Source organism: Ophidiomyces ophidiicola, assembly GCF_022830035.1.
Source record: "Ophidiomyces ophidiicola strain CBS 122913 chromosome Unknown scaffold_6, whole genome shotgun sequence".
Lineage (NCBI taxonomy): Eukaryota > Fungi > Ascomycota > Eurotiomycetes > Onygenales > Onygenaceae > Ophidiomyces > Ophidiomyces ophidiicola.
In genome coordinates, this window is record NW_026054646.1 from 387,379 (window position 1) to 414,001 (window position 26,623).

The 26,623-nt window shown below is 47.5% G+C and overlaps 9 protein-coding genes across 9 annotated transcripts; 5 read left to right on the plus strand and 4 right to left on the minus strand.

The window, feature by feature from the left end:
- Window positions 1–668: 668 nt before the first annotated feature.
- LOZ57_002290 (uncharacterized protein) lies at window positions 669–1,289 on the plus strand (the record flags this gene model as incomplete). Its single annotated transcript, XM_049251365.1, has 1 exon — window positions 669–1,289. One exon carries the CDS (start codon window positions 669–671, stop codon window positions 1,287–1,289), a length of 621 nt encoding a protein of 206 aa, XP_049109665.1.
- Window positions 1,290–4,651: 3,362 nt separating this feature from the next.
- On the minus strand, window positions 4,652–5,659 carry LOZ57_002291 (uncharacterized protein; the record flags this gene model as incomplete). Its single annotated transcript, XM_049251366.1, has 1 exon — window positions 4,652–5,659. One exon carries the CDS (start codon window positions 5,657–5,659, stop codon window positions 4,652–4,654), a length of 1,008 nt encoding a protein of 335 aa, XP_049109666.1.
- A 2,363-nt stretch (window positions 5,660–8,022) lies between these two features.
- On the plus strand, window positions 8,023–9,012 carry LOZ57_002292 (uncharacterized protein; the record flags this gene model as incomplete). Its single annotated transcript, XM_049251367.1, has 2 exons — window positions 8,023–8,835; window positions 8,911–9,012. 2 exons carry the CDS (start codon window positions 8,023–8,025, stop codon window positions 9,010–9,012), a joined length of 915 nt encoding a protein of 304 aa, XP_049109667.1.
- A 600-nt stretch (window positions 9,013–9,612) lies between these two features.
- LOZ57_002293 (uncharacterized protein) lies at window positions 9,613–10,437 on the minus strand (the record flags this gene model as incomplete). The annotated part of the gene is made up of 1 exon (XM_049251368.1): window positions 9,613–10,437. The coding sequence occupies one exon, from the start codon at window positions 10,435–10,437 to the stop codon at window positions 9,613–9,615; it is 825 nt and encodes a 274-aa protein (XP_049109668.1).
- Window positions 10,438–10,566: 129 nt separating this feature from the next.
- LOZ57_002294 (uncharacterized protein) lies at window positions 10,567–12,018 on the plus strand (the record flags this gene model as incomplete). The annotated part of the gene is made up of 1 exon (XM_049251369.1): window positions 10,567–12,018. The coding sequence occupies one exon, from the start codon at window positions 10,567–10,569 to the stop codon at window positions 12,016–12,018; it is 1,452 nt and encodes a 483-aa protein (XP_049109669.1).
- A 368-nt stretch (window positions 12,019–12,386) lies between these two features.
- LOZ57_002295 (uncharacterized protein) lies at window positions 12,387–14,230 on the plus strand (the record flags this gene model as incomplete). The annotated part of the gene is made up of 2 exons (XM_049251370.1): window positions 12,387–12,440; window positions 12,497–14,230. 2 exons carry the CDS (start codon window positions 12,387–12,389, stop codon window positions 14,228–14,230), a joined length of 1,788 nt encoding a protein of 595 aa, XP_049109670.1.
- Window positions 14,231–15,237: 1,007 nt separating this feature from the next.
- On the minus strand, window positions 15,238–21,106 carry MOT1 (TATA-binding protein-associated factor mot1; the record flags this gene model as incomplete). Its single annotated transcript, XM_049251371.1, has 4 exons — window positions 15,238–15,541; window positions 15,596–20,962; window positions 21,021–21,038; window positions 21,096–21,106. 4 exons carry the CDS (start codon window positions 21,104–21,106, stop codon window positions 15,238–15,240), a joined length of 5,700 nt encoding a protein of 1,899 aa, XP_049109671.1.
- Window positions 21,107–22,491: 1,385 nt separating this feature from the next.
- LOZ57_002297 (uncharacterized protein) lies at window positions 22,492–22,987 on the minus strand (the record flags this gene model as incomplete). The annotated part of the gene is made up of 3 exons (XM_049251372.1): window positions 22,492–22,665; window positions 22,727–22,863; window positions 22,960–22,987. 3 exons carry the CDS (start codon window positions 22,985–22,987, stop codon window positions 22,492–22,494), a joined length of 339 nt encoding a protein of 112 aa, XP_049109672.1.
- Window positions 22,988–23,207: 220 nt separating this feature from the next.
- On the plus strand, window positions 23,208–26,195 carry LOZ57_002298 (uncharacterized protein; the record flags this gene model as incomplete). The annotated part of the gene is made up of 3 exons (XM_049251373.1): window positions 23,208–24,729; window positions 24,781–24,934; window positions 24,998–26,195. The coding sequence occupies 3 exons, from the start codon at window positions 23,208–23,210 to the stop codon at window positions 26,193–26,195; spliced, it is 2,874 nt and encodes a 957-aa protein (XP_049109673.1).
- Between the last annotated feature and the right edge of the window lie 428 nt (window positions 26,196–26,623).

A 26,623-nucleotide genomic window follows, 5' to 3' on the forward strand; every position in this document is an offset into this window, starting at 1 on the left:
TCCAGGCTAGCAGATTATAAGGGATGCGAAGATATATCCATACCATACCCACGTTAAATAGCTTTTTCTCTCTATATATTTCATCCCTTCCCGCTGTAAAATGTCCTACATCGCTTTGGTCCAATTCTCTGGGTATGGATAGTTCGGGGCCGTAGGACATGTCTCATTGGGAAATTGGATGCAGGAAATGTTTATCACAGCAGTAGCAGAGAAGTTTTATAAAAAGCTCCTTTCAAAAAACTTCTAGTTAGCAAGGCGAATTGTTAAGTCGAGGGCAGCCAAATTTGGCTGCTTTGGGCTCACTAAAGTTGACGCGAAGAACACGCGTGATAAAACGCGCTTTCACGTGATGAAGCTTATTTTGATCTCATCCTTGGCGGTTTGAGCAAGCGGGTCAAGGGTTCTCATCATGACAGGATGCAACATCACCAAAATTGAGCCAAAAGAGCATTCATTGATGGACTGGCTGTCTCTCACTTTGTTTTTCTTGGGTATCCGTGCTCGGGAATTTCGCCTACCGTTGACCATACCAACGAACATCTTCATAGAATTTATTACGTCATTTCCAGCCGGCTCTTGCATTCTTGAAAGCGCTATAACCGAAGTACGGAGTACAGACAGCAATATTTCGAGTTGCCAAACTTGGCTCATCTAGAATTCGAGCCATTATGGTCACAACACGGCAGCACCCACATGAGTTTCCCCCTCCGGCTACATCAAAGCAGGCTGGGTCAAAATCGGACAGCTCTCCGGCGCCTTTGAAACAATGGGCACACTTCCCCTCGACACTGGTAATGGTGTGGTTATTAGCCTCGATTCCATTTGTCCTCTGGGATACTGGCTACGTGCTCCTTAGGCCGCACAGCATGCCTGGTGGCTCTATGCACACCATTTGGACCCCATATGCCCTCTATGGAACTGTTGATTACATATACGGCTGGCCGGCCTATAAAGCTCGTAATGGGTTTACAGCTGCACAAGCTTCTCTTAATATTGTCGAGACAATTTGTTATGTTTTCTATTTGTCAGCTATTTGGACACATGGGAAAGCAATTGGAGCCCGGGGAAAACCTAAAGTGCCAGAGAAGAGCGTAAAGTGGTTCCTGTTTGATACCAAGTATGTCGACGGAAGGATAGGCGCCATTGCTCTATTGGTTGTTTTCAGTGCCAGTGTGATGACTCTCAGCAAAACCGTACTCTATGGTAAGTGTTCCCGTGAGCTGAACGTTGAGTATCGGGCCCATACCTGCGGGACGGCTGCAATGCGCCTTCGGACTTCACTTTCATAAATGCTCCGGCTGACTCAGCTCAAAGGCCTAAACGAAGTATTTTCTGGGTTCGATAATGTTGGGCACAACCCCTTCGTCGTATTGGTTTTTTTATGGATTCTTCCGAAGTATGTCTTTGCTGCCCAATTCATCTGCCCCATCACTCTTGACTCACCGACCCAATGGTGATGTTACCCGTAACTAATTATTCTTATCAGCGGACTCTGGATTGTATTCCCTTGCTTAGCAAGTTACTCTCTTGGTTCAGAAATTATCAACGCGCTTGACACAGCCAGCGGCGTGACTCCAGCCACGAATAATACAAAGCCAAAGGCATCGTAATACGAGAAGTAATGTTATGCTGGTGTTTCCTGTCGACCGTTATCTCCCAGGATGCTTCGCCTAGTTTCCGCTTCCTGCCTATGATGTAACTAACCTTACCCCATGTCATCTTCTTTACATGTCCTTGCATTCTTTTCCAACCTTGGTGGATGCCCGGTAAACGGTACAGGAGGGATCGGGAAGGCCGCCCAGGCATGGCCATACGGAGTACTTCCAGACTAAGCCAAGTACAGTATGTATGTATGTACATACATACATATGTTCTGTACATATGTTGATTTCAGCTGCATTCGGATCTTGCTCTTCCATGCGCGGGATTATTCCCGCAACAGTGATAGTCAACCGTCACCTCTCCTTTTCCCTTCCAATCCTGGCATTAGTACCGACACAACGGGCTCATTATACCTCGCTCGACCTATCAACAGGAACCTTGCAAACAGCAATACCCGATCGCTATCTTTCAATAGCCGCTTGTTAGACTTGATCTTCAGCCACGTCTGTACATTTCAGACCGCGGGCGGCGCGTATAGCAAGGGTTGCTGCTATTGTCGGGCAGTCACACACGGAATGCAGCAATTTCTTCCCCGATCATTACGTGCAGTCGCCCAAGACACTCGCCGGGATTGCCACCTACTGATTGGTCCGGGGAACTTTCCTCAATGATTCCTAGAACCAGGCTGTCGGACCCATCTGTTTCTTCTTGTATACTCTCCTTCCACCTCAAAGGCTGGGATATCCTTCAGCATTCCTCTTGTTTAGGGAATACAAGTCAGCTTAAACAGCAGAGCCGTGTTCTGGGTCCAATTGAATGGCCATAACCTGGAAGACAAAGCAAAAGCGCCACAAATGCGACCCCTCCGATAAACGTGGACACGTGCTGATGGTTCTGGTCCAACAAGATCCCGAAGAATCAAATATGAGCGGACACTAATGCCAACCTTGTTTGTAGGCGCCTTTAACCCTGCCATTTAGGTATGGGTTTGTACTTTTATACAAGTGATCGGTGCAACATACTAAAAACCCAGTTGTTTTAGGGTTAGCAAGGGAATATTTGAAAATGAGCGCAAGTTTAGAGAAAACGCAAACCTGACTGCCAGGGGAATGGATATGTTGGTCTGGTGTACATGATGGACCCTGGGTCGCTCTGCTGTGATGCCAATAATGAGGCACTGGGATCGACCGAATTTTCCCCGCCTCCGGGGCCTGAACGCCTTGCCGCTTTGTCTTCCTTTGTTATAACCATGCACTAACACCGAAGATCCCCCGGAAGTAAGAAATTATTATGGGAGAATGCACACCATTGCCTCGCCAGATCGAAGATTTCAAAGAGAACCGGCTGAAGGGGTCAAAGCTACTCCGTACATACAAAGCCCGGAAGGGGAAAAAAAATTCGACTGCTTAGAATTAGTTCCGGAAATGAAGCTGATTCATCTTGGCCTTGTTATTATTATTGGCTAGAGGGTCTGAAGCACCCGGTTCTAGTTTCAAAAATTCAGCGCCTTCCGTATACCAAAGCCGTGGTGAAAGCAGCTGCTACGGAGTACATTCACCTTGTGGATCAGATGCTCTTTCGACAGTTAACTAGGCTTAGTAGCCGGTGGAATCTTCAACATAGTACTCCGTACATTTCTATCTACTCCGTAATCAGGACAGGCTCTCTAATAATTCCAGGCTTCACCTTTGGCTGTTCACAGTCGGCCTGTGTGCCTATGATTTGCAGATTTCTTTGGATCCTACGGAGTACTCTATATTATGTACGGTATTAAAGGCTGTAGGCATGTTGGCTTGTTTTATTCTTTGGTTTGATTATTAAAACGGCTTTACGAGAAAAAAGATATACACAGCCGCCACTGCACTCCGCAATTTCACACTGGAGCCACATAAAAATATATGCGAACATGCTTCCTCTGTGGCGGTGAGTAACACAACTCTGGGCCCCCAGTTGCTAGGACCTGAGAAGTATAGACCGCATTTTCTAGGTAACCATAATCGATCTGATTTTGGAAATTGCATGTAGTTCAGAGCTACAAAACCAACAGTACACGTCTGTTGTTCAAACTAACCATAGCATTTACTCCGGTCTAGGAGTAACTTGTACAACCAACGTTTTGCTGTTGGACTGTGTTTTAGTATGTATGCACACTACATACGTGTGTACATACATACATGGTGCTAGCAAAAAACGGGATGTCCTTTAGCATCAAGGGCTCCTTCGTATGAACAAACTTTCGGCAATGGAAACAACAGAATGGATGGTTCAAGGCACAAATCAACCCCTGTTGGTGTTAATTTCTGGTATCGAGTTGCGATTGGCCACTGCCAAAGCGCCCAATAACTATGAAGGCCCGGCCAACCACATGGTGCATGGTGGTAACATACTGGGATATGTTGTGAGTTCTATCACTTTGTACTCTGTACAGGAAAACAACTTAATACCGATACACACGGACTTCATGGAGATCCGTTTCGGGAGCAAATTGTCAAATAACCGGCTTTTGAAACCACTATCCAAGCCACTGGGACCTTAACAGACCTCGGTGGTATCTTCATGCAAAATACCGCTTGATGCTCCAATGCTCTTCATATCATATTTGGGGGAATTCTTGGCGGTTGATAGGCTAACGTTCTTTCTGCATTTTCTAGGTAGACGGAAGCTGCATGGCTGGTATCTATTAAGCTAGATGTCGGGCAGGCCAGCTATTCGGGCTAAGTAATGAAGAGGTGAAGGTAAGCATAGTCCGATGACACTAACTATTAAGAGCTGCAGCGCAAATAGAATCCAACTGGTCATAATTCAAAATTCCAATCGTGATTAAGACATACTTATCATTGATAGTGGGAGAAATTTTGACATGGTCTTAAAAAAAATTTAAAAAAAAAAAAAAAAAGAGAGCGCGAGTGAGGTACTCCCGATGCGCCTTGAAAATGAATACTACTGAAACTTCAGGTGTGCTGCAGGACGCCCCGAAAGTGCGAAAAGAAAACAATTTGCAAAAAGCAAAATTTGGGCAGCATGACCCTGCAGCACAGCAAATCCTTTGTCACGGCCCCCAGAGCCCATTCTCACCCAAGTAACTGTGTCCTAGAATGGCTTGGTATGCCCTGTCACCCAGCGAACATCCGTCGTCCGATTCTTCAGCCCCTGCAGAGTCGCTTAATGAATATACATCTCCGTCTATGGTGTCCACAGGGGAGCTGGTCAATGTATCGACGGGAAATATAGGTGGGGTGGGTACGCGGCCGGGTTCGGGAAAGGGGCACAGTCGAGGTCCCAAAACCTCCTCTAACCTATCTGGGATTTTCATGGCTAGAAATGCGCGCTCTTCAGAATTGTGGTCTGTTCGTGCCAAATCTACAATCATCTGGCTGAGGCCTGATAACTTCTGGCAGAACTGCTTGAGGCCCAGGTGCTGCGATAGCCATATTTGTTTTGCGCTATCAAAAGTGATTTTTGGATACTCATTATCAAAGGAATAGTTGGGGTCAATCAGTAATACCTCATCTGTTTGGAGGGTGGTTTTGAAAACGTGCCAGTACGAGCCGTAACGAATATGGTTCGCGCATATACCTGACAATTCCTCGAAGGTATATGCCATCGCAATCCGTGGGTGCTGCCTCTGTAACTGCGTGACAAGGAAGTGAATCGAGCTATCCAGAGACGCCGCTGCTGTGAAGGACTGGTTGTGTATTAGCCGTTGATGTTGCGCAAAAATTTCAAGAAACATTTGCCGTTTCCCGAGTGGAGTATCTGAGATATTTGGTACTAAACGCATGGGAGATCGAAACATGGTTGCAAAAGGATCGGGGCACACGCCAAAGCATTTCACATTCAACCAGTCGATATCTCTGAGGTAGTCGAAGAGTCCGGTCCAAGGAGACGGTGTGTATATTGGTCTTGAAATAGAGTTCTGGGACTGCGGTTGCGGTCGTACTGCTAATGTACGAGCCACGCCGGGCTGATAATAGAATTTTCCATGGGAAATTCCTTCTATAAGGCGGCTTGTAGAGCGTGAATGGTCAATATCTTTTTGTGATGACCGCCGGGCCATCATATTTTCGGAGCATTCGTATCCATAGTTTTCGCAACGGTCGCATTTTGGACCTGGCCAAGGTCGATTTTCTGGAGAGCACTATAATGAGGTTAAAAAACACTTCGTTATAGCGACGAAGAGGAGCACTCGACCTTTTTGTGATCTCTTCGGCACCGCTGGCACTTTGGGACGCCTTCGGAAGGCATTAAGTGGCGTTCTGGCAACGAAATCTAGATAGGTAGAAAACAGAACAAAGCAGTCCAAGTAATTTCGTGAACAATAACTAGTGGGTAGGGTTATACGAAAAAGGGTTCAAGGCCTCGATAAGTATGGGACGTCTTTCAGTTTCAAAATAGCGCCGAAAATGATACCGGGCATCAGATTTAAATGTTTAATGAATATTAAGCTTGTACCCGGCGGTACTTATGTAGACAATTATTCAGTGACGATGGTACTTGCTTTTTCTTTCTTTTGACAACCCGGTAAGTGTCGGTGATCCGTGCGCCTTACAGATTCCAAAGTGGAATTAAGTCCTGCAGGTCAAGCCATTGCGGGGAACCAGGGAAAGGCAGCTAGCGTAAAATTGTTTATTCAAACAAGGGATTGGTGCATTGCTCCTTGAAGTAAGGCTGAGCGGTCGCTACTGACGGTTGAAGTGGAGTCTCGGGAGCGCCGCAAGAAGCATTTTACCTCAGTTGACGTGCATTAAAAGCCGGCAGCCTATGAAAAAGCTCCAGGCATGACCGGGCTACCTTCCCCGTAAGCGCCCTGGCGTCTTGGATACCAAAGGAAACCTGCGAATCATATGAAAAAACCCTCCTCGTCGAGGAAAGGGAAAGCTGCAGGTCATGAAGTAGGGGTCCAACGTCAAGTTGCAAGACTACCGTGGATTATAATGACTGCAAATATACCGAGACCATGCATCTCCTCCGGGCATATTATGGAGTACAAGCGGAAAATCACAATTCAAAAATCATTTGTTTGAATGAGAGAGAGTGTGCTGAAGCACCCTCTCTTGAAACAAGCGCTTACAGAGCTGATGAGCCGGTTGCGCAGGCCTAAACACATAAGCCTTTGTGGATTATCCAACATAAGCAAGCCTGACGTTCGCTTTGGGCTCTGGACAGAGTAGTACCAGCATGAATCAAGGATTCTTGCCAAGAAGGGTCCAGCGCAAGAAAGGCGCACGACCAAGTTGGAAACATACATACAAAATAAAAACATTAGAAATAAGTCTGGACTCTATGTGACGGTCTGTCCAAAAGTATGGCAATTGGATCCCGTGCACAACAAAAGCGGGTGTATGGGTTGATCTGCTAGTGAAATGTGCTACCTGAACTGCGAATCACCTACCGATGCCGAATTCAAAGGAGTCAATTAGATAGCAACGGTAAGTAGAGTACATGGGCTGCTGCTGCCTGCACCACATATCTGTAAAAAGGCCTTTGGAGTCATGACTTCTTCGCGCGCATCGGGTTAGACCTCGCTGCAAGAAGCAGTCGGCCAGGTGCTTGTAGCACATCCAGTGAAGCTACAGTTTATGCTGTGAAGCACTGATTGAAGGCACGGCAAACATCATTCAGTTGACCGCTTTGTTTTCTCAATAAAGCATTCGCCGTCTGGCAACAAGCAATGGGGGCCGCGGACTCCATAGCAGTATCATATGCCTTTGAACACAAGTATTGTGCTGTGTATCAGAGTTACCGGGGCCACAACTCCAGAAGAGCATTATCTGTGATTGGTAAATCCATAAGTTAGGGCCACGATTAGGAATCCTTCATCTAGGTTCCGTACTTAACTACCGTTTAGCCTTGCCGTATTTCATAGAGCGGAGCAAGTCAAAGCTTCTCCACGGCATAATACAGTTGCTGTTCAGCCCTTGTCGCTGCTCTCTCTGGCGCCGTATTTTCACTGCGCGAAGCAGGAAGTGCTTAAGGTCTCCAGGTGTTCATGGCTGGATGCTGCCAGTCGTGATGGCGGTCATTAGACAATGCACCGCATATTCTTCATATACAACATGGTAGCAACTTTCAAACATTAGCCGCGTTCCATTTCAAGGTAAAAAGCACTCTCATCCAAACCTCCATACTGTGTCTTGTTGAGGTTAAATCCCATCGTGATTGGCTTCTTTCGCTAGATTATATAACCAGTCTACCATGTGACCTCCGTTTATGGCTTAGCGCGATGTTGTAGCACCGACGTCATCCTATCCTTGTCCATCCAACATCGTCGACTCTAGAAAAAATTTCCCAGTTCCAGCGAGGGGCCTCGCGCTGGAGTCCTTTTTTATGTTTCCTGGAGTCGTTTCTACAATGATTGATATTTTGGGGCTACTCTCTTCCTTTCTCTAATACACGTCCAAGGCCGCGCGATCCTAAATCATGTCTTTGGGTGCTGCTGGATGTGTTCATCAGAGAACAGTGTCTCCAGGATCTTCGCATCTACCTGTCGCTTCCCTTTTCGTATATCCAGCTACGCTTCTCCTCGGCTCCCTGTACTCGTTTGTGTCCCCTACGGCGAAGCCGTTAGCCCCAAATCTCTCGTCTTCGACTACCGCGCCAGACCGCCCTCCTACACCAGTTAACTATTTCGCCAACAAGAGCAATATTTTCAATATTTATTTTGTTAAAATCGGCTGGCTCTGGACAACAATCGCTTTTGTCTTAATTCTCTTGACCCAACCTGGATTTGTCAATAGGCGACTCGACGCGAATGAACGCTTAAGGAGAGCGTGGCAGGCAATTTTCCGATATGCGTTGGTTACACTTGCATGGGTTCTGACCACCCAGTGGTGCTTTGGCCCAGCTATTATTGACCGTAGCTTTACTGCCACGGGAGGACGATGTGAGAGACTGGATGCCAACAGCCCCGCACCAGACTCTATTATGACTGCTGTGGCATGTAAATTAGCGAATGGTTCTTGGAAAGGAGGTCACGATGTCAGTGGACATGCATTTATGCTTGTTCTTGCCAGCGCTTTTCTTGTATTTGAACTATTAGGCTCCTCGGTTGCCGTGAGCGAAACTCTTAATAGCAAAGACAAACCTGAAATTCACCAATCGACGGGAACAGGACAGAGTGAGAATGGTCAAACTTCTGTTAGGATGGTACAGAATTTTGTCTGGGCGGTTGCGGGTCTATGTTGGTGGATGTTACTCATGACAGGGATTTGGTTCCATACATTCATTGAGAAGGTAGGCAACAGTGACTGTATTTGTCAGCTTTAACATTTGGCTGTAGGTTACTGACTTTTTTTCTATTCACCACAGACTTCTGGGCTAATACTTGCACTTTTTGCTGTGTATGTGATATATATTTTGCCTAGAGCTATTCCTTTATGGAGAAGAACCATTGGTGTACCTGGGATCTGATTTTTAAGAGCAAAAGATAAGTGTGTGATATTTATTTGGGTAAATTTTAGTAATAAGAGAGTTAGAATGGTTTGGAGTTGTATGGAAAACAGTTCATCTAAAAACTGCTTGGGGCCTAGCTTTGCTGAATATTATAATATCATCACTCACAACAAATAAAAACAACCACACAGCCATGTTGAACAGTGTTCAACTTGCAATTTCTCTGATAGGCTCAGGCCCAAAATACCCTGCCTTGAACGCTATTTCTCCAAGTGAGTCAACTTTCACCAAGCAAGGCAGATTCATCAACCCTGCACTTACCACCAGGAATCAATGCCGTGCAATACATGACCATTGTGATGGGTCTCAAGTTTTCCGGTATCATTACAGAGGACATATTCTTTTCCCACTGAGAAATCAATGTTTCAGAATAGGTCTGCAACCCGTCTCCTGCATCTCCTGTATAACAAGCACAGTCTATCCCGAGGCATGTTCCAAAGTCTCTGTAAGCAGTGCGAGAAGCAACAGAAAATCCCAAGTACTTTTGAGCCCCAAACAAGGTTCCTATACCGGGTAGGCGAAGAAGACAACAGTTAGTCAAGACAGTACGACTTTTCTCTAATGAATACTGGTGGGAGGGTTACGCAGTTGAGAGAGACATTTGGCTCTCAGATCTGCCGCCCAGGTTTCTTTTGCGGCAAGCCAGTGAGCAGTCCACATGCTCATACCCAAGTCAAGAGTATCGCTGGAAACACGCTGGCCCTTTTTTCGATCCATAATTCTTGCATAATCCTCGATTTCGTCACTTAAGATTTGGCCTTCTCCATGGCTCGCCGCTGACGATTGCAGGAGTCGAAATACCAAGTACCCATCTATCGGGTCAAGGTGTCCCTCGTTCTCCACAAGTGGTTCAGATAGATCCATTGACATCTTCCATACCATTCGTATGGCATTTGAGGCCCGTTCAACTACAAAACGCGGGTGTATGGCCTTCGCCAGAGAGATTGCCTGAAAATTGTATGATGCGTCTCCGGTGGCCATAGACAGCCGATTCAGTGCGAACATCCATAATGTCAGATAATGGTGATATTGACCATCGCCATCTGGCCCAGTTTCTGATACCTTTCCAATCCGTAGCCCACCACCGAGGGGGTTGCTATCAGTGGCGCCTGGTAGTCTTGCCGTTCTATCGCGAGTGTGGCCGAGGGTATCATGGACGTTGCAAACCGACCGCTTGGCTAGCGTGAGGTATTTCCTGTCGTTTTGTGGGCTCTCCTTATTCAAAGTTAAGAAATTTAACACTCCAAAGGCGTCTGTCCAAAGATAGCGCCCATTGAGGCCTCCAGGATTTATTGGAGGCACCCAAGCATCAGGGTCTGGAATATCAGCAGTCTTCCCATACACACTCTCCATGGATTCCTTAAAACGACAATGGCGAGACATCCTGAGCGTATACTGTTAGGAGACTTACAGAATGATGCTATGATGCCGGAGAACCTCGTAAAATCAGCGCAGACAGTACGTATATATCAATGGTACGTAGTAGTTAATGAGGGGTAAATAGGCTCTGTAATGAAGTCATTGCAGTGGCGATCCACGACCACGCCGATATCCGTCAAACTGGCTCTTTCTCTACTGTTGCCTAACATTGTAGAGGCGACAGCTTCCATGAACATGAGCGTGCGACTCGTGGAAGTCTTAAAAGCGGCGGTGAAGCCACTTCCCGCCCTCACGGATGAATCATTCAGCTCCCATTTTGACCACTTGAAGAATTACAAGGTAGTCCTACTAGGAGATGGGACTCACGGGACGTCAGAGTTTTACACTGCCCGTGCGGAGATTACCAAACGGCTCATTAAAAAGCATGGGTTTGATACTGTGGCGTTGGAAGCGGACTGGCCTGATGCAGAAGAGTTGGACAGATACGTTCGACAGCGACCCGGTCTCAAGGGAAGCCTTGAGAAGGGAAAAGATGAGCCCTTCCAGAGGTTTCCAACTTGGATGTGGCGGAATAAGGAAATGCAGGATCTTGTTCATTGGATGAGGGACCATAATGCTACTCTCCCTGCGCAGAAAAGAGCTGGGATCTATGGACTTGACTTATATAGCATGGGCAGGTCTATCGACGCCGTCATCAAGTATCTTGACAGCGTAGACCCAGAAATGGCAAAACTAGCTCGTCAGAGATACGGCTGCCTGCAGCCCTGGGTTGACGATCCGGCAGCATACGGATTTGCGGCTTTTACCAACACAAAAATGAAAACGTGTGAGGAGCAGGTTGTTCGCATGCTCCGGGATTTGCTGAAGAAGAGATTGGAATACTCCGCTACCCAACATGATGGCGATGAATTTCACAGCATGGAACAAAATGCATACCTCGTGGCGGACGCAGAATCCTATTATCGTGTCATGTATTCAAGCAGATTCGAATCCTGGTCACTGAGAGATTCGCACATGTTCGAAACCCTTCATCGCCTCCTAGACCACAGGCCAGCAGGTTCGAAGGCCATTATTTGGGCCCATAACAGCCACATTGGCGATGCAAGGTATACCAGCATGGGCAGGTATCGTGGCGAACTCAACATCGGGCAATTGTGCCGCGAGAACCTGGGACGCCAGAACGTCGCATTGATTGGCTGTGGAACACATATAGGCACCGTTACTGCTGCGCATCAATGGGATGGGGATGCAGAGGTAATGAACGTCCGACCGTCTCGTTCTGACAGCTGGGAGCACTTGGCGCATCAAACTCACATCCCGTCCTTTTACCTTGAACTCCGTCAGGGCATAGCAGATTCGCAGGTTCGCCAGGAAATTCACAGGGCATCACCACGGCTCGAGCGATTCATCGGCGTCATATATCGACCAGAAACAGAGCGAACGTCCCACTATTCCGGGGCTGATCTTGCAGATCAGTTAGATGGTTATATCTGGTTTGATGAATCGCATGGAGTTCGGCAATTGGAGACGACCCAGCCGCATACTTCCCTTGGATTGGATGAGACATATCCTTTTGGCTTATGAGGGATCAGGCAATCATCTTTTGCTAAATTTCTTCGTCTTCGGTGCAGTTGTCTTGCAAAAAGATTTTCACTTGAGCCCGCAGAAATTGTTGAGTTTGAGAACTGGCTTGGCACAACATCACATGACTTCACTATCAAACGTGTTATATAATCAACCATAATTTAATTACATAATCTTTGTTTACTTTTCGGCTTGGCATCTTCTCGACATCTGGAGATTCTGGACTCATCGCACTCCTGATGATATCAACGCCATGACTTGATAGGCACGGGCTACACCTTTATCCTTGAGTCTAGAGTGGTCTTAAAAATCTATATCACATTACTCAGAATATAGTCCTGTGTAGCTCGCGCGGTTGCAATATCAAAATGCCCGTCACCCGTCGATCAGCTCGACTGAGGGGCGAAACCCCAACCTATGAAGTTTGTTGAACCTCTAGCATACTGCTTTCTGGTCAAATTTCATTAACTATTACCAGTTTCCGCACGCTGAACGAAAGCCGTCGCGCGCCACGCCCAAGTTGCCATCTGTTACTGAAAGAGACTCAGTGTCAAGCCCAAAGCAAACCCCTAATGCTCACCCCACAACTCCCTTGAAATCCGCGATTACTTCTCCGATTAGGGCTCTCTCCAGCTTAAAAAAAATTATGAAAACTCCAACTACGGCTGGCCCTTTGCGGCCTTGTCACGAAGATATGCATCCAAGCAAAGCTCAACAAAGCACTGCGAAACAGCTAGACACTGGGCGTGTACTCGGCTTTCGGCCAATTGAGATGGACCCCAATTCACCTACCCGCCCTCTATTAACGCTATCAAATACGCCGTCGAAGGGGGGGCTATCACATCCGGACCAGCTTGAGGAGTTAAGCTACGATTTCAAACTCTCCTGCGACAATTCTGAGCTCAGCACCGAGGCACAAAAGATTATGAGAAGTATTCGAGAAGATGCTGCTAGAATCAAGGCAGAAATGATAATGAAAGAGGGCGAGCGAAAACAAGCCGATACTGACAAAACAACTGGGGGAGAGAGGAAAATCGCTAAAGCAAAGGGCAGGATCGGGCGCTTTAGTAACGCTCATATGGCCCAGTTCAAGAAGATGGACTCAATTGCGAACCACCCTTCTTCATTTAGAGCTCGATCAGACCGCATCCAACCTGGTGTTACCAAAAGCCTTAAGCGAACGATTTCGAAAGCCCACCTTACTGAGCACGAAAGCTCTACAATTCCGCTTGCTACTTCGACAGCGAAGAAGCCCAAGACCAAAGCGGATGATGATACTTCTACTCGGCGACCTCTCTCTAAGGACGGCCAGGCCGGTAATAGACCTCATCCTACTGTCAAAAGCTCTGGCCCAGAAACCACTCCGTATAAGCCAGCACTCGCACATTCTGCAAGCGTAAAAAACATTCCCGCCACAAAAATACCTTCATTATCTCGCTCTCCTTCGAAGCCAGACTTTGCGTCACGAACTCCGCACACAGACCTCAAGCTGAAACCCAGGCAGCTGACTCCTAGCCTTGGCGGTCTCAAGTCAATCTTGCGTCAGCACCAACCTCTTTTCTCCAATGACCCCGTGAAAATTGCCGCTGGAACGCATCAACCCTTTTCGACTTCTGATTTCGGGCGAAAGCTCCTGGGCCAGGATAACAACAATCCTATCCCGCCGCCGTCTGTCAAGAAACATGTTGACTTCTCAGATACCGCGACTTTTTGTGAAGGCTCCCCTGAAGCGCCGAAGTACCCTGAAACTCCCCATCTAGATACCGGCGATGAGAACGATGAAATTATCTATCCCGCCCTTCCACCTCTCAGCACACCACAAGACGCGAAGCGTCCTCCCTTTGTTTTGAATTCAACTTCGCAAAGACCTTTGGAGACATCTAGCCCACGTCGACAACTTCTCTTTTCTCCAGCTGGTGGTATTCCACACGGTATTATGAACAAGAAAAGACATCGGGAGGGAGCTGAGGATGACCTACCTGAAAGCAAGAGATCTACTGAGATCTCTAGTGAACAACGAAGCGCTAAGAGAGTCAAAACTCATCCTTCAACGCTACCAAAAGTCCAAACGCCAAGCCCCGTCAAGCAGCGCCCTGCAGCAGGGGGAACTCCTCGAAGTATTGGTCGGACTATGAGTAGCTCCGTGCATCGAAAATCTGGACTAAGTTTAAGCCGATTGAGCTTCCTCGCAAGACCAAAACAACGGGGTTAGAATATTGCCATAATTTGGTATAACGAAGGAACGGTTGCTTCTCCTCTTCCTGAACAAATTGACATTGTCATCTGTTTGACGAAATTGGACTTTTTGATACATTTTTTCTTCGAGAGCCTTCATTGATGTATGTTGTTGCTCTAGTTTCTCATATCTTATTTGTCTTCTGTTTATCTAGGCGCACCTTTGAAAGTTTGGTGTGGTTGACTAGGGTAGAGGTGGTCAGCTTTGATCCTCCCCTTACGTGGTTTCTTCCAATTGTCGGAGTCTTTGTGGTAGCGCAGCTTTAAGTTTTGTGTCAGGGTCTCGAATGCCAAATGTGTAAGAATAGCAGGTTGCACTTCTTTTTTTTGCTTGGAAGACTTTTGTACTCAAGCTTTGAAACATAGACGTTAGGGACATTTGTGATTTCAGCCCAATGGCGAGGAATGATCGATATTATGAATGGGCCACTGACATGAAATGGTGCAGTTAGCCAAAACCATCCCGAGTAGGCCATATTTCGTCTGGCTATGATTGACTCATCAGTTTTGTTCTGTCAAAAATTAGACAAAATTATGCATGATTCAAAAAGAGCACCGATGGTGGTAAGAAGTAAAGGGGTTGTTGCTATACTTATACATCGAAATGAAAAACCTTATCTCAAAGTACATATTTTCAGGGAAAAGAATATTCGATGGAAAGGAATATGATAAAACAAGAAGAAAAAACAAATCACATGATGTAACCCGCCACTGCTGCTCTTTAAATGCGCCGAGATAAACAACATATAAAACTCCGTTGATGCAAGGGGCGACCAGACCCAATGCCCTGCAGCTTTTTTTAATGTCTCCTAGAAACACCACCAAGGCCTCCTGCACCTCTCGCAAATACATAAAAGAGTCAAAGTGGAAAAATATCATCAAGAAGTTTTTATCGAGCCAAGAAAAATTAGCCACTTTCCTCACTACCGAGTTTTGATTTGTTTCGAAGAGTCCGGCTGTGTAGAAGAGTTGATAAGGCGCACATCAACCCTTCATGGATGCCAAGAATGAGTTGAGGTTATATTCCTCTTCGTACTGCCGGTCATCCCATAGCTCTCCCAAATCATCTAACCAACCCTTTTTACCTTTTTCTTTGACTTCACCATCGATATCCACCATGTCAACCTCATTACCATTAAGACCGGTGTCCTGTCCGGGTTTTTCAACAGTGTCAGCGGTTTCTCCCAAATTAAAGAGATCAAGCAGTTGATCAGTGTCCATAGTGCTTAAGCCAGCGTTTTGTTGATTAACGACGGTGGAAGCAACATCAATCTTGAAACGTTGGAGACTAGATAAATATTAGTCGGCGAGGTAGACAACGAGAACGCTAGGTTAAACGTACTTTAAAATCTTTTCTTCCAGAGTTCCACGAGTAATCAATCGGTATACATTGACAACCTTTTTCTGACCAATACGATGCGCACGGTCCATAGCCTGAATATCTTTCTGGGGATTCCAGTCATGTTCAACAAAAATAACCGTATCTGCGCCCGTAAGATTGAGACCAAGCCCGCCAACACTCGTTGTGAGAAGAAGAACATCATAGCTAGGGTCTGTATTAAATTGGTTGACGATACTTTGCCGTTTTGTAGCCTCGACACTTCCGTCAAGACGCAGGTACTGCACAGATGGAAGCAGCTTTTTGAGGACATCATTCTGCACGATGTCAAGCATCTCCTTCATCTGACAAAAAATTAAGGCGCGGTGTGGGCTAACATAGCTTGCTGCGGTATTCAATTCACCCTCGCCAGATGGATCAACGCCAATACCGCAGTCAATAAGCAAATCACGAAGAGCAGTAAGTTTGGGTGCATGCGCAATATCGCGAATATGCGATTTCTTATCTGAAAGGTACTTTTGAACTTCTTGGTATTGCCTGTGACCTTCTTTGACAACCAAAGCAGGAGAGTTGCAGAGTCGACGCATGTATTGTAGGGCCTGAAAAATATGTTCTTTGGCCTCTCTCTCCGCGCTCCCCATTTTCTTCGCTAAATCTTTTTGCTCTTTCTTTGTAAAGTCTTGGAATAACTTTTGTTGCAGCTCGCTTGGATCACAGTAATAATTCTGGAGAATTTTAGGTGGCAAATCGTTCAGAACCTCCTCTTTCAATCGTCGTAGCAAGAATGGGAGAACTTGTTTATGCAGGGCCTCGATAGCCAAAGCTCCAGCTTCTTGTTCTTTAGAGGACGATTTGCTGAAACGGCTCGCCGCGATGGGCTTTGCGAAACGGTCAAGGAACACCTTCTCGGTTCCCAGGAAGCCAGGCATCAAGAAGTCAAACAGTGACCAAAGCTCCAAAACGTTATTTTGAATTGGAGTTCCAGAGAGTATAAGACGGTGATTACTCTGGATGCGTTTCACTGCCATAGTGATCTTTGCTCTTGGATTCTTAATCAGATGCCCTTCATCCAAAACACAGTAATTCCAGGACATCGGCGCAAAAACATCGCTATCGTTTCTGCAAATATCATAGGAAGTAATGACAATATCAACTTCGGTAAGTCGCAACCTGTGTTTTGACCTTTCAGCTGGGGGTCCCATATATGAAATGCAGGTAAGAAAAGGTGCGTATTGATGGATCTCTTGCTGCCAGTGACCAGAAACACTAGGGGGGCAAATGATCAGCGACGGCAACCGCCGTACTTCAGGAGCCTGCGTTCGTGCAAACTCCTCGGCTCGTAGGTGATGGTCACTAGCAACAATACAGAGTGTTTGCAGAGTTTTCCCAAGGCCCATGTCGTCGCAAAGAATTCCGTGAAGGTTGTACCGATTGAGAAACGCAAGCCAATTAACACCTTCCTGTTGATATGATCGAAGCTCTGCCTTGATACCAACAGGTATCTCAAATTGGTCAACTTTTCGTACATCAAGCATCTGCGCCATGAATTTCCTTTCTCGATCACGGCCTTCGAGTAGCTTTTCAGAAAGCCCCGGGGGGTCAGGGATTCCGGCTTCCAGTGGGACAAGCTTAACAAGTGTAGCGAATGCCGTTGTTGCAAGAAGTCTCACGTCGTTATCCGAATCGCTCATTCGACCGAGCACAGGAACAATGAGAAAAATAACGTATGGAAGAATTTTATCTTCCATAACATGAATCAAATGGTATATGCACTCAATGGCACCCTGGCGACAACTAATGTCCAGTGCATTATTAATTGAAGGTAGGATTTTTTCCACCAGCATGGTCATACCTTCAACAGGCATCACGCTGCATAACGTGGCAAAACATTTAGCGGCTGCGTAGCGAATGACGGATAATTCGCACTGTAAAGCCTTGACAATAACAGGAATAAGCTCTATAACCCATGGATATAGACCAGCACTGAATTTCGGGGCCAGCGCTCGTAGAGTAGATAACCCATCCACTGTCTCCTGTCCTAATTCACTAGAGGGGTTTCTAATATCCTGCGGGAGCTCCCCGCCCAAAGTCTGCATCAGAGAGCCCTGGATGAGACTGGCTAGGTTAGGAACCTTTTCTAGCAATTGATCCCCAAACCTCATTGCTAACTGCTCCAACGCTTCTTTTGCCCCACGGCGCATGATTCTTGCTTCTCGTGATTCTTTCTCAAATTTAGCAGCATCGACTGGATCTTTCTTGTCCTCCTCCTTGTGAAGAGATAAAATGGATTTTTCCAGGTGAACATTATGGTGGAACTCTGGGGTTTCAGATGTGTCAACACAGCAAAACTTTACCAGGTTTCCAATAACTTTGTCAACTGGGCCGCGTTTTGCTGCGGCGGTATAATATTCTACCAGAGATGCAATAGCAGATGCTGATCGCTGCTGCAGGTCATAATTTTCCTCTTTCTTTATGCTATCCATCATAGCTTTGATGATTTGGCTCGGTCTCTTTGGAATATCCTGAAGTGCAACCAAGGAGCCAGCAATAGCAGCACGAACACGCATGTCACGTTGTTCTTTAATTTCTTGTGCTTCCTTGACAGCATTTTGAGCGCTAGTACGGGAATCATTTAGGACCTGAAGGGCAGATACTCTTTGAGTTGGTGACAGGTCTTTCTTAAGCTTTTCAAAGTCTGGGCCAACCACTTTTTCTGCATCTTGGATCGAGAATGCATTGGGACCGGCATCTGGATCCCCCTGAACAACAACAGCCAGCGCTGGAAGCCTAGATGGGGAAACATGAGCATGATCGCGAAAAGTGTTCAAAAGTGAATGGCATTGCGCTCTCGCAATATGGAGAAAGCATGCAATGTCGCTATACCACAATGGCCGCTCACTTTCTATCATGGGATTGAGCCACTGTGAAAGCAAGGAGACATAACGTGATGCAGGCCCTTGACGTTTAGTGTATTCTTCAATCACTATGGCTGCCACTAGTTGGGACGTAGAGCCTGGGTAATTTAAAGCTGGTAATACTCGTTCCCAGAGGCTGGACTCGTTAGCAGAATCCCAAGCGGATAAAAACTCGCCAAGGGCAGTAGCTGCGTATATTTTCGATCTGATCATCGTGTCTGTACCAACAAGGTCAATGTCCCCTTGCAACATATGGCCATCTACATTATGCGTCATAACCACTGCAGCCTCCTTTTTATCCGCTTTTCGTTTTCTGCCGCGAGGAGCAGGTGTGGGAGGAAGATCGTTGGGAGTGGGAACCAAGCATTTCTTTGGTGCCGAAGGTCCAGGGTTAAAGGGTAATCCAGACGGGCGAATGAAAAGACATAGATCCATTGGTATGGGGTATCGAGGAACTCCGAACGGACTCATAGTCGCAATTATAAGCGGTTGAATGGGAGCAACAAGTTGATCTCCATTGAAAACCCCTTGGGCGCGAAGGACTCTAAGTAGTTGCGACCAGACCTGTAGCGACAGCTTAAGCACATTCTCATTCCGTTCGACAAGAAGATTTTGAAAGGTAAGCCGAACAGCTTTACCGTCCGCCCACGAATCTTGGTCCTCTCCTTCTAGTTTCAAGAAAGTAAGTAGCGCGCGGAGTACAGCGGACCGTACACTAGAAATTGTATGTCGTAGAAATGGAAAGAGTCGAGGAACAAGATTTCCGAAAGATGAATCAGGATCTTTGGCGGCGTTGGCTTTCATCGCGTCTAAAACTTCGGTAAAGGTGCAGAGCTTAGCGAGGAGATCCATGACCGATCCTGTGCTGGCACTAAGATCGTCTTGTAAATTAGAGAGGCAATTCCAGACAATATTGATCATCATGCTCAGTGACTCCGGCCGCAACTTCACGAAGTCGTCAGCAATAGGAATTAAGGTTGCTGCGCTGACAGCTCGGACGTCATCATCATGGTCGCCCAAGCCTTTCATCACAGCTTCAATGACACCGTCCATAACGCCGGGCGCATCGAACAAAATGTCATTCCGCACTGCAACCAAATATTTGAGCCCAATCATGCCTCCATGACAAACCTCCCAAATCGGTTTCAACGCATCGAGATCGTTCTGCATCACAATTCTATGCAAAATCCGATAGACAGACACCACGGAGTTTGAAGGCAAGTGGGACAGGAGTGCACCTAGTGTCTGGCCTATCGTTTCACGAATTGGAGCCACAACGTTGTCGGAGATGTAGTCGCCAAATCTGTCGAGCATAAAAACGCAAAGAAACCGACACGCAGCGTCACTAAGCCATTGATGGTTGAGAGCATCATTCTCGACCCTAGTTTTGCCCCAGAAACGACCGGCACCGGTGCCTTGAACACGAATTACTTCCCGAAGACCCATAGCTGCGCCGTGTCGTATCTCCCAACTGTGGTCGAATAGGTCCACCATAAGAAACTCACACATGCGCTCATACGGCCACTCTAAATTTTGCTCCTCGAGATCGGTTTGTATGAATGACTTTTCTGGGACAGCAGCGCCTTTGAACTCTGTGACTACCTTGGAGTCGTCATCGGGACCTTGCCGGTTGAGAGAAAAATAATCTTGTTTTTCATCTTCCGCTTCTTCGGTTTCCTCCTTTTTAATGGGATGAGGTGTTGCGATGACCGCAACTTCTGAGGCTTTACGAACCGAAAGATCAACAAGTCGAATTTTATTAGTTCCCATCCTAGCGGATTGCTTGTTCTTGCGTTTTAACTGGTTCAACTGACGCTTGCTTAATCCATGTTCTTCGCCATTCATAGGAGTCGGAGGCTCGCTAGGTGATAAAGGGGAAAAATTTAAACTATGCTGGCGCGCAAGGGAGGAGACAGACGTGTCAAGTTTAGGGGTTGGCGCTTGCCTTTTAGACATAACATTATCGTTGGCTTCAATATCGTTTATGAGATCATCCTCGAGATATTCGCCGGCTAGCCCGAGTCGAGAGTTCAGCGTCTTCTTTTGTCGTTGCAGTCGCTCAGCAGGGCCCATACCAGCAAAAGAGTACTCGTACTCCTTGCTGGCGCTTCCCAGGAGCTTGTGGCCATATTTTAAAATGGAAACGATATCAAGCGTCTCTAGCTCTAGGATATCGTGTGCCACGTCATTCTCTTTCTTTAACTTTTCGCTCTCCACCTCATCGTCATTAGGCACCTGAGTGTCGTCGGCATTAGGGTCAAATATAGGGGCATGGCTCACAATGCCACCAATGGCTTTGGCAGCAGCAGTCCTGGTGTCCCATGAACGTGACCTGAGGTACGGGAGAATACGGCCAAGTAGATTGAACAGTTCCTCGGGGTGCTGTTTCTGGACATCGGCCAGCTGTTGTGCAGCGGTATTCCGGATGACTGGGGTGCTTCCAGTTTCCAAGAGGCTGCGCGCATGATTGGTCAGTGGTTCTTGTGTGCCTGACTCAGCAGCATGGAACTTACGTGACTAAGCGGTCGAGCCTGGGGTGCAGGGTTAGTCAGCAGCTAGCGCAGACGGGATTGCGATGATTAACTTACCTTGAGCCCATCGCGATGGTCCTTCCAGCTCACTGGCACTTCACATCCACGCGTCACAAATCAGTAGTTAGACAAAATACAACATAAATGAAATTAAAATAACCACCCTAGCAGGTAGTTAAGAAGCATCTTGGAGAACCATGCGACGAAAAGGCACAACAGATGATTACATGTGCACAGAGTGCTTAGGTAATAATAGTGAGGTGAGGGAACAAGACAGTACGTGAAAAAAGTAAGGCGGTGCAACGAGCCAAGTGGCGGATGGAGCTGGGTTTTCGGGGGAAGAAAAGCTGTTCGAGGTTGCAAAGGGATGTTTATATCATTGGGACAACCTTCGGGGGATCGCGCCTATCCATGTTCGCCGCTTGGCCGCTAGCCCTGTGTGGGTCTAGCGCGTGTCGCATCCCTGGAATCGCGCTCTGCACGTGACCCCGCCCCTCAACGCCCCTGGTTGAGCCCTAAAAAGGCCAAAAAGAGCGCTCTTGTTGGTGGATTTGCGGCCGCTGGTGGCTGAAGGCTGGGTGCTTGGCACGGCCGGCCTCATCCTGCGCCGAAACACAGCATGAGGCTTTGTGGCAGCCCGCTGCGGCAGGGAGAGTGACTTTTGCTTTTTTTCCCTTCCGTAAGCTCTGACCTGCTTCTGGCCGTGAGAAGGTTGAAAGTGCCTGGTCAGCTGCTTTTCAGACCTGTCTTGGAAGCATGTCAATCTCTTCGCCAGAAGGCTTGGTTGTTTAGGATCTACCGCACACACCTAATCTCTTGCTAATTGCAACTTTTCTGGCAAATTTTGTACAACCACATAGTGCATGTACTGCACTTACAATGCTTTGAGACATTATATAAGTCGGAAATATCCTGTGTGATGATATGGCTGTTTATGTATCAACCAGATACTAGCTTGCACTCCTCCACGTATCTCCTGCTCAATGTCTCATTCTGAGCATAATTGAGAATGCAACGCTGGCCGTAGCCACTTGTCGAGTCTGCCATACATGAAATGCTAATTCGACGCCGGCCTTCTATGGGCTGGGAGTAGAGGGAGAAGAACCAATAACCGAATGTTCGTATGGTTGACGCTCTTATGCGGCTTCCACGAGCCAACGGTTCGGCAAAATTGCAATATAAGGACGGTTCGGCAGTACAGGAGTGCCGATGTTGGCCTCGAGCATCGACGATTTGACAGGAATGGAAATGCTGACCGAGCTATATAGAGTATGATGAGAAATTCTGTGCATGCAATATCGTCATGACACATCGCGTAAATCCAAGATTTCTTCCATGCATGGCGCCTGAAATCTCCATTCATTGAAATTGTAGTAAGAAATATGATATACACTAAAAAGGAACTACAACAGGTGGCAGGTTCATTCAACCTTGCGAAAGCACACCGTCATCTCTATTGCGACACAGCTGCAATTTTTGCATCCCTTTCCTTCTGTATACCGAATTGTATATCTTCCTTGTTTAGTAAACCGAGCGAACGGATCTCTTCAGCGCGTGGAACATTCTCTCGGGGATGTGCTGTGAGGGCCTTGCGGTAGGCATTCTGCATCACTCTCGTTCTTGCAGCCTGTAATTGCAGAGACATATTAGCATTAATTGCTTTCAACGCTATCAACATCAAAAATCACCTCTTTTTTATGGTGTAGGCATTCGTAGTAGTCCTCCATCGCAGGTACACATTTCAGCTTTCCACTTTCACCATCCGCTGAGTTGACCACGTAACAAGCAAGGAGGTCTTGCCAGAAGGGAAAGCATCGCGATGGACCTGCGTTGAGAGCCGGTTGTTAGTCAAGACATTGGGAGACGGGTGTAGGCAATGGATAGGCTCAGAGAAGTCCCAAATTGCCAAATAAAAACATACCTCCACTTCTGCCGTATCCAGAGGCCATGGTTTCTGAATCTCAATAAACCGTGGCAAGGTTGGTGAACCGAATTGCGCTGGTCGGCTGTGGTTCAAAGTGGTGATGATGTTCTGCGGGCGCCAATTGGTCCAAGCGTTTTCCCGGAGTTTGTGTGCAAGTGCCACATCAACCAAACAGCCACCACAGGGCACGCAGCGAGACACGGCAATTCTTCGCTGCTCGTGTGAGCCATGAAACACTTGCGAAGATGACTGACCTCTCTGGTTTTTCAGATGCCCATTTTCTGCTCTTGGCCGTCCAGCTCTGCACAGATGGGGATATCTCGCAACTTCCCGATCTACTGCAGCGTTGCCGCAATCCGCCATCTTTAGAGCCTGTCCTCCGGATTATCCTAACTTTCCTACCAGAAAGTGTCGAACCGAGTCGCTATATTCCGGTTCTTAATCTTCTTTCTAACACAACTTCCAATGCCTCAGAAGACCTAGAAATAGACACCTCTGCTATTGCAGACTTGTCTGAAACCGAAGCTCGAAAACAAGTTCGGAGACTACGCCTTCTTCCCCTTCAATATCCGGGGCATCCAGATGAACTTGAAGCAGGACCACTTACTCGATTTCTTATCCACCGTGCCTACAGAATAGATAATGAGTTCGGTGTTCAGACATTCCTCCTCGACCTCCTCAGCCCATTCTGCGAAACGTCAGATCTCCTTCGAAGTTGGGTGATATCTACAATACTTCCCTTAGTTCGCTTTAATTACGAATATCACCCCGATAAAGACGGAATAATCTCCCTAGAGCTTCTTGAGTCGTTGGATTGCAAAAGTGCAGTTAACACACTTCTTTCCAGCGCGGAAAGTTATGAGAATGGGGGAAAGGTTGACCAGGATCTGCGAGGCCTCGTTGGACCGTGGATTTATGGCCATAATCAGGCGAAGAGACGCAAGCTTCACAAAGATGACCAAGCATCATCGGAGACTGGACAGGAGGAAGGCCATAGCTACCAGAAAGATTGGCAAGAAGTCAACGAATGGCTGCTCTCTACAAGCTTACGGGACTTTGATTTAGCTGCTGAAACAGTAGTTCGATGGGCTGGCCCCGAAGATATCTGCTTAGGGCCCTACAAGGATGCAAGCGTGGCTATACCGGAAAAATTGAAGCACGAATTAGCTTCAAACTATGGACAAGCTGCTTTTGCGGCTATCTATTCCCTGTCAGAGTGCAAAACGAAAGCCTTCGAGGGAGTGTGCCGCATATTGACTAGAATTTCTTCTCTCCTTGAGATTGACGGATATTCAACATTACAAATCCATCGCGACGAACTTCTTCCCATTCTACCCCATTCGATACCTGACAATATTCGCCGCCAGAATTTTTCCCATACTTCATTGCTTCAGTCTACTAATCCTGTCACATACCCAACCCCCAAGTCAATGTCGTTTTTGGATTCTATCCTAGCGTCCATCCGAACTTTAAACAGCTTTTCTTACTCAATTTCTCCGAGACAAGCTGCAGAATTGTGTCTTTTTGTGGATGAAGAGAGCCAACTGTCAGAGCTACGTGAAGTCATTGAAGCTCTGAAACGAGACTCGAAACCGACTCAAGATTGGCGTTCAGTCCGAGAGCAGTTGCTTTGGCTCAGAAATTGGGGCAGTGAGCAGGGCCCTGCAACCGATGGTGATAGCACCGAATCAGCTTCCGGCTTATTTTCTCGAATACCCCTTTCCCGTTTTGAGGAGGAAATTTTAAGTTCTCTGCTAATGGCAAAACGTGAGTCTACAAACCGCCAGCTAGGATCCTTGATGTCGCTAATCCATATAGAATACTCTCTCGCTCTCTCTATCTACACATCTGCATCCTCTCCATTATCTTCGAAAGAAGTTGAATCAACCGTAACAAACGCAGTTTTCATGTCTTACGACAGTGCCTCGAATGGAAACAAAACAAGAGGCGGGATGAAACGGGCGATAGAAATGTGGGTTTTATGCTTCAAGTGGTTTTTTTTTCCAACGAGATGTTGTCTAACAAATTCTTATAGACTTGATTCATTTACACCTCATTTTCCAGAATCTGTGCCATTTCAGCAGATCAGATCTTTACTCTCCGCTACTCACGCAATATCCTTCTACTCCCTCACTCTTCAGCAAGGCGTTCCGTTTCAACCAGTTGGCATTCGCTTGCACCAGGATCCAATCTCCTTAATTGAGAAGATCTTAGAACAAAATTCCAGGGCGTACACGGAACTGGACAACCTTCTCAAGATTGGCCATCAGCTTATTGCAGCCGGATTGCCCAACGGCATCCAGGAGAATGACCTTCCTGACACGGACCTGTCGACACTCTCCCTAGAACAAACCCAACTTATCTCATCACGTCGAATCATTTCACTATCCGTTTCTTCCGCCCTCAATGCCAATGACTTCGAAACCGCATATTCATACATCACCACACGATTAGCCCATGATGCCAACCTATTCAGCTCCACCAATAAGACACCCACCGTCGAAGACAACACCTCCTGGCGAGCCGCATACACCGCCGGCCGCCACCGCTCCACCGCCGCAACCCACGAACCCCCATCCATCCAATCCCGCATCTCCCGCCTCTCGCAACAAATGGAACTCCTCTCCCTCGCCCTCCTCCTCTCACCCTCCCCCGAACCCCTCCCGGAGATCCTCGCCGTATGGCGCCGCAGCGACGAAGAAATGAACACGCTGCAGGCCCAAGAACAAGAAGAAGCCGACTCGTGGGACACGCACGGCGACGACCTCCACAAAGGAATGACCTCTCCCTCGACCGCCGTCCCCGGCGGCTTCGGCCCGTCCGACGCCGAACTCGACGCCCTCGACACCCAGCGCGCGCGCGCCAAACGCCTGCGCCGCCCCGCCGCCCGCAGAGACTACGACGAAGCGCCCATGGGCCTGTTCGACGTGGCGCGCGGCGCCGCCCGCGCTATCAGCAAGAACGCCTTCCCGCTCTCGCGCGCGCCACCGGCGTCGACGTCGACGTCGACGTCCGCACGGCGCAGCATGGATGCTCCCGCGGCGGCTGCTGACAACAACGGCGATGGTGCGCCTGGGGACGCCGCGGAGGAGGCGGGGCGGGCGGTGAGGAAGCGCGATATGGTGAGTAGTATGGTAACGGGGGGTCTGGCGAGCGGGCTTGGATGGGTGTTGGGGGCTCAGCCGGTGAATCAGAATACTAGTAGTGGTGGTGGTGGTGGTAATACGAAGTGAGCGTTGGGTTAACTACGGGAAGGGAAACTAACTAATTAGCTTCTTTGGACGTGAACGGCTGTTGCTGACTTTTTCATGTCCCCGCTATTCCCATCTAATAATGGGGTTTTTTGAGTAGGTACGCGGAATCTCGTGTTGTTTGTACTCTACTCCATAGCCCCCTCCGGACGACCCCCCTGCATTGCATGCTTGACTGGGATTGTTTTGACTTTTTTGAATTGCCGGATGTGCTGAGATGGGGGGGGGGGGGGGGGGCTTTTCACGTGGCAGTTCGTATCCCTTATGTCAACCAGTAGTTAGCTATATAATTTAACTGCTTGTTGGACCTTGGTGCCGGAGTACGCAGCTCTCTCTCTCTGTGTGTGTGTGCCACCATTTCTCGTGGCACTGATCCAGGCAAATAACGCATGGGATATACACTGGGGGGG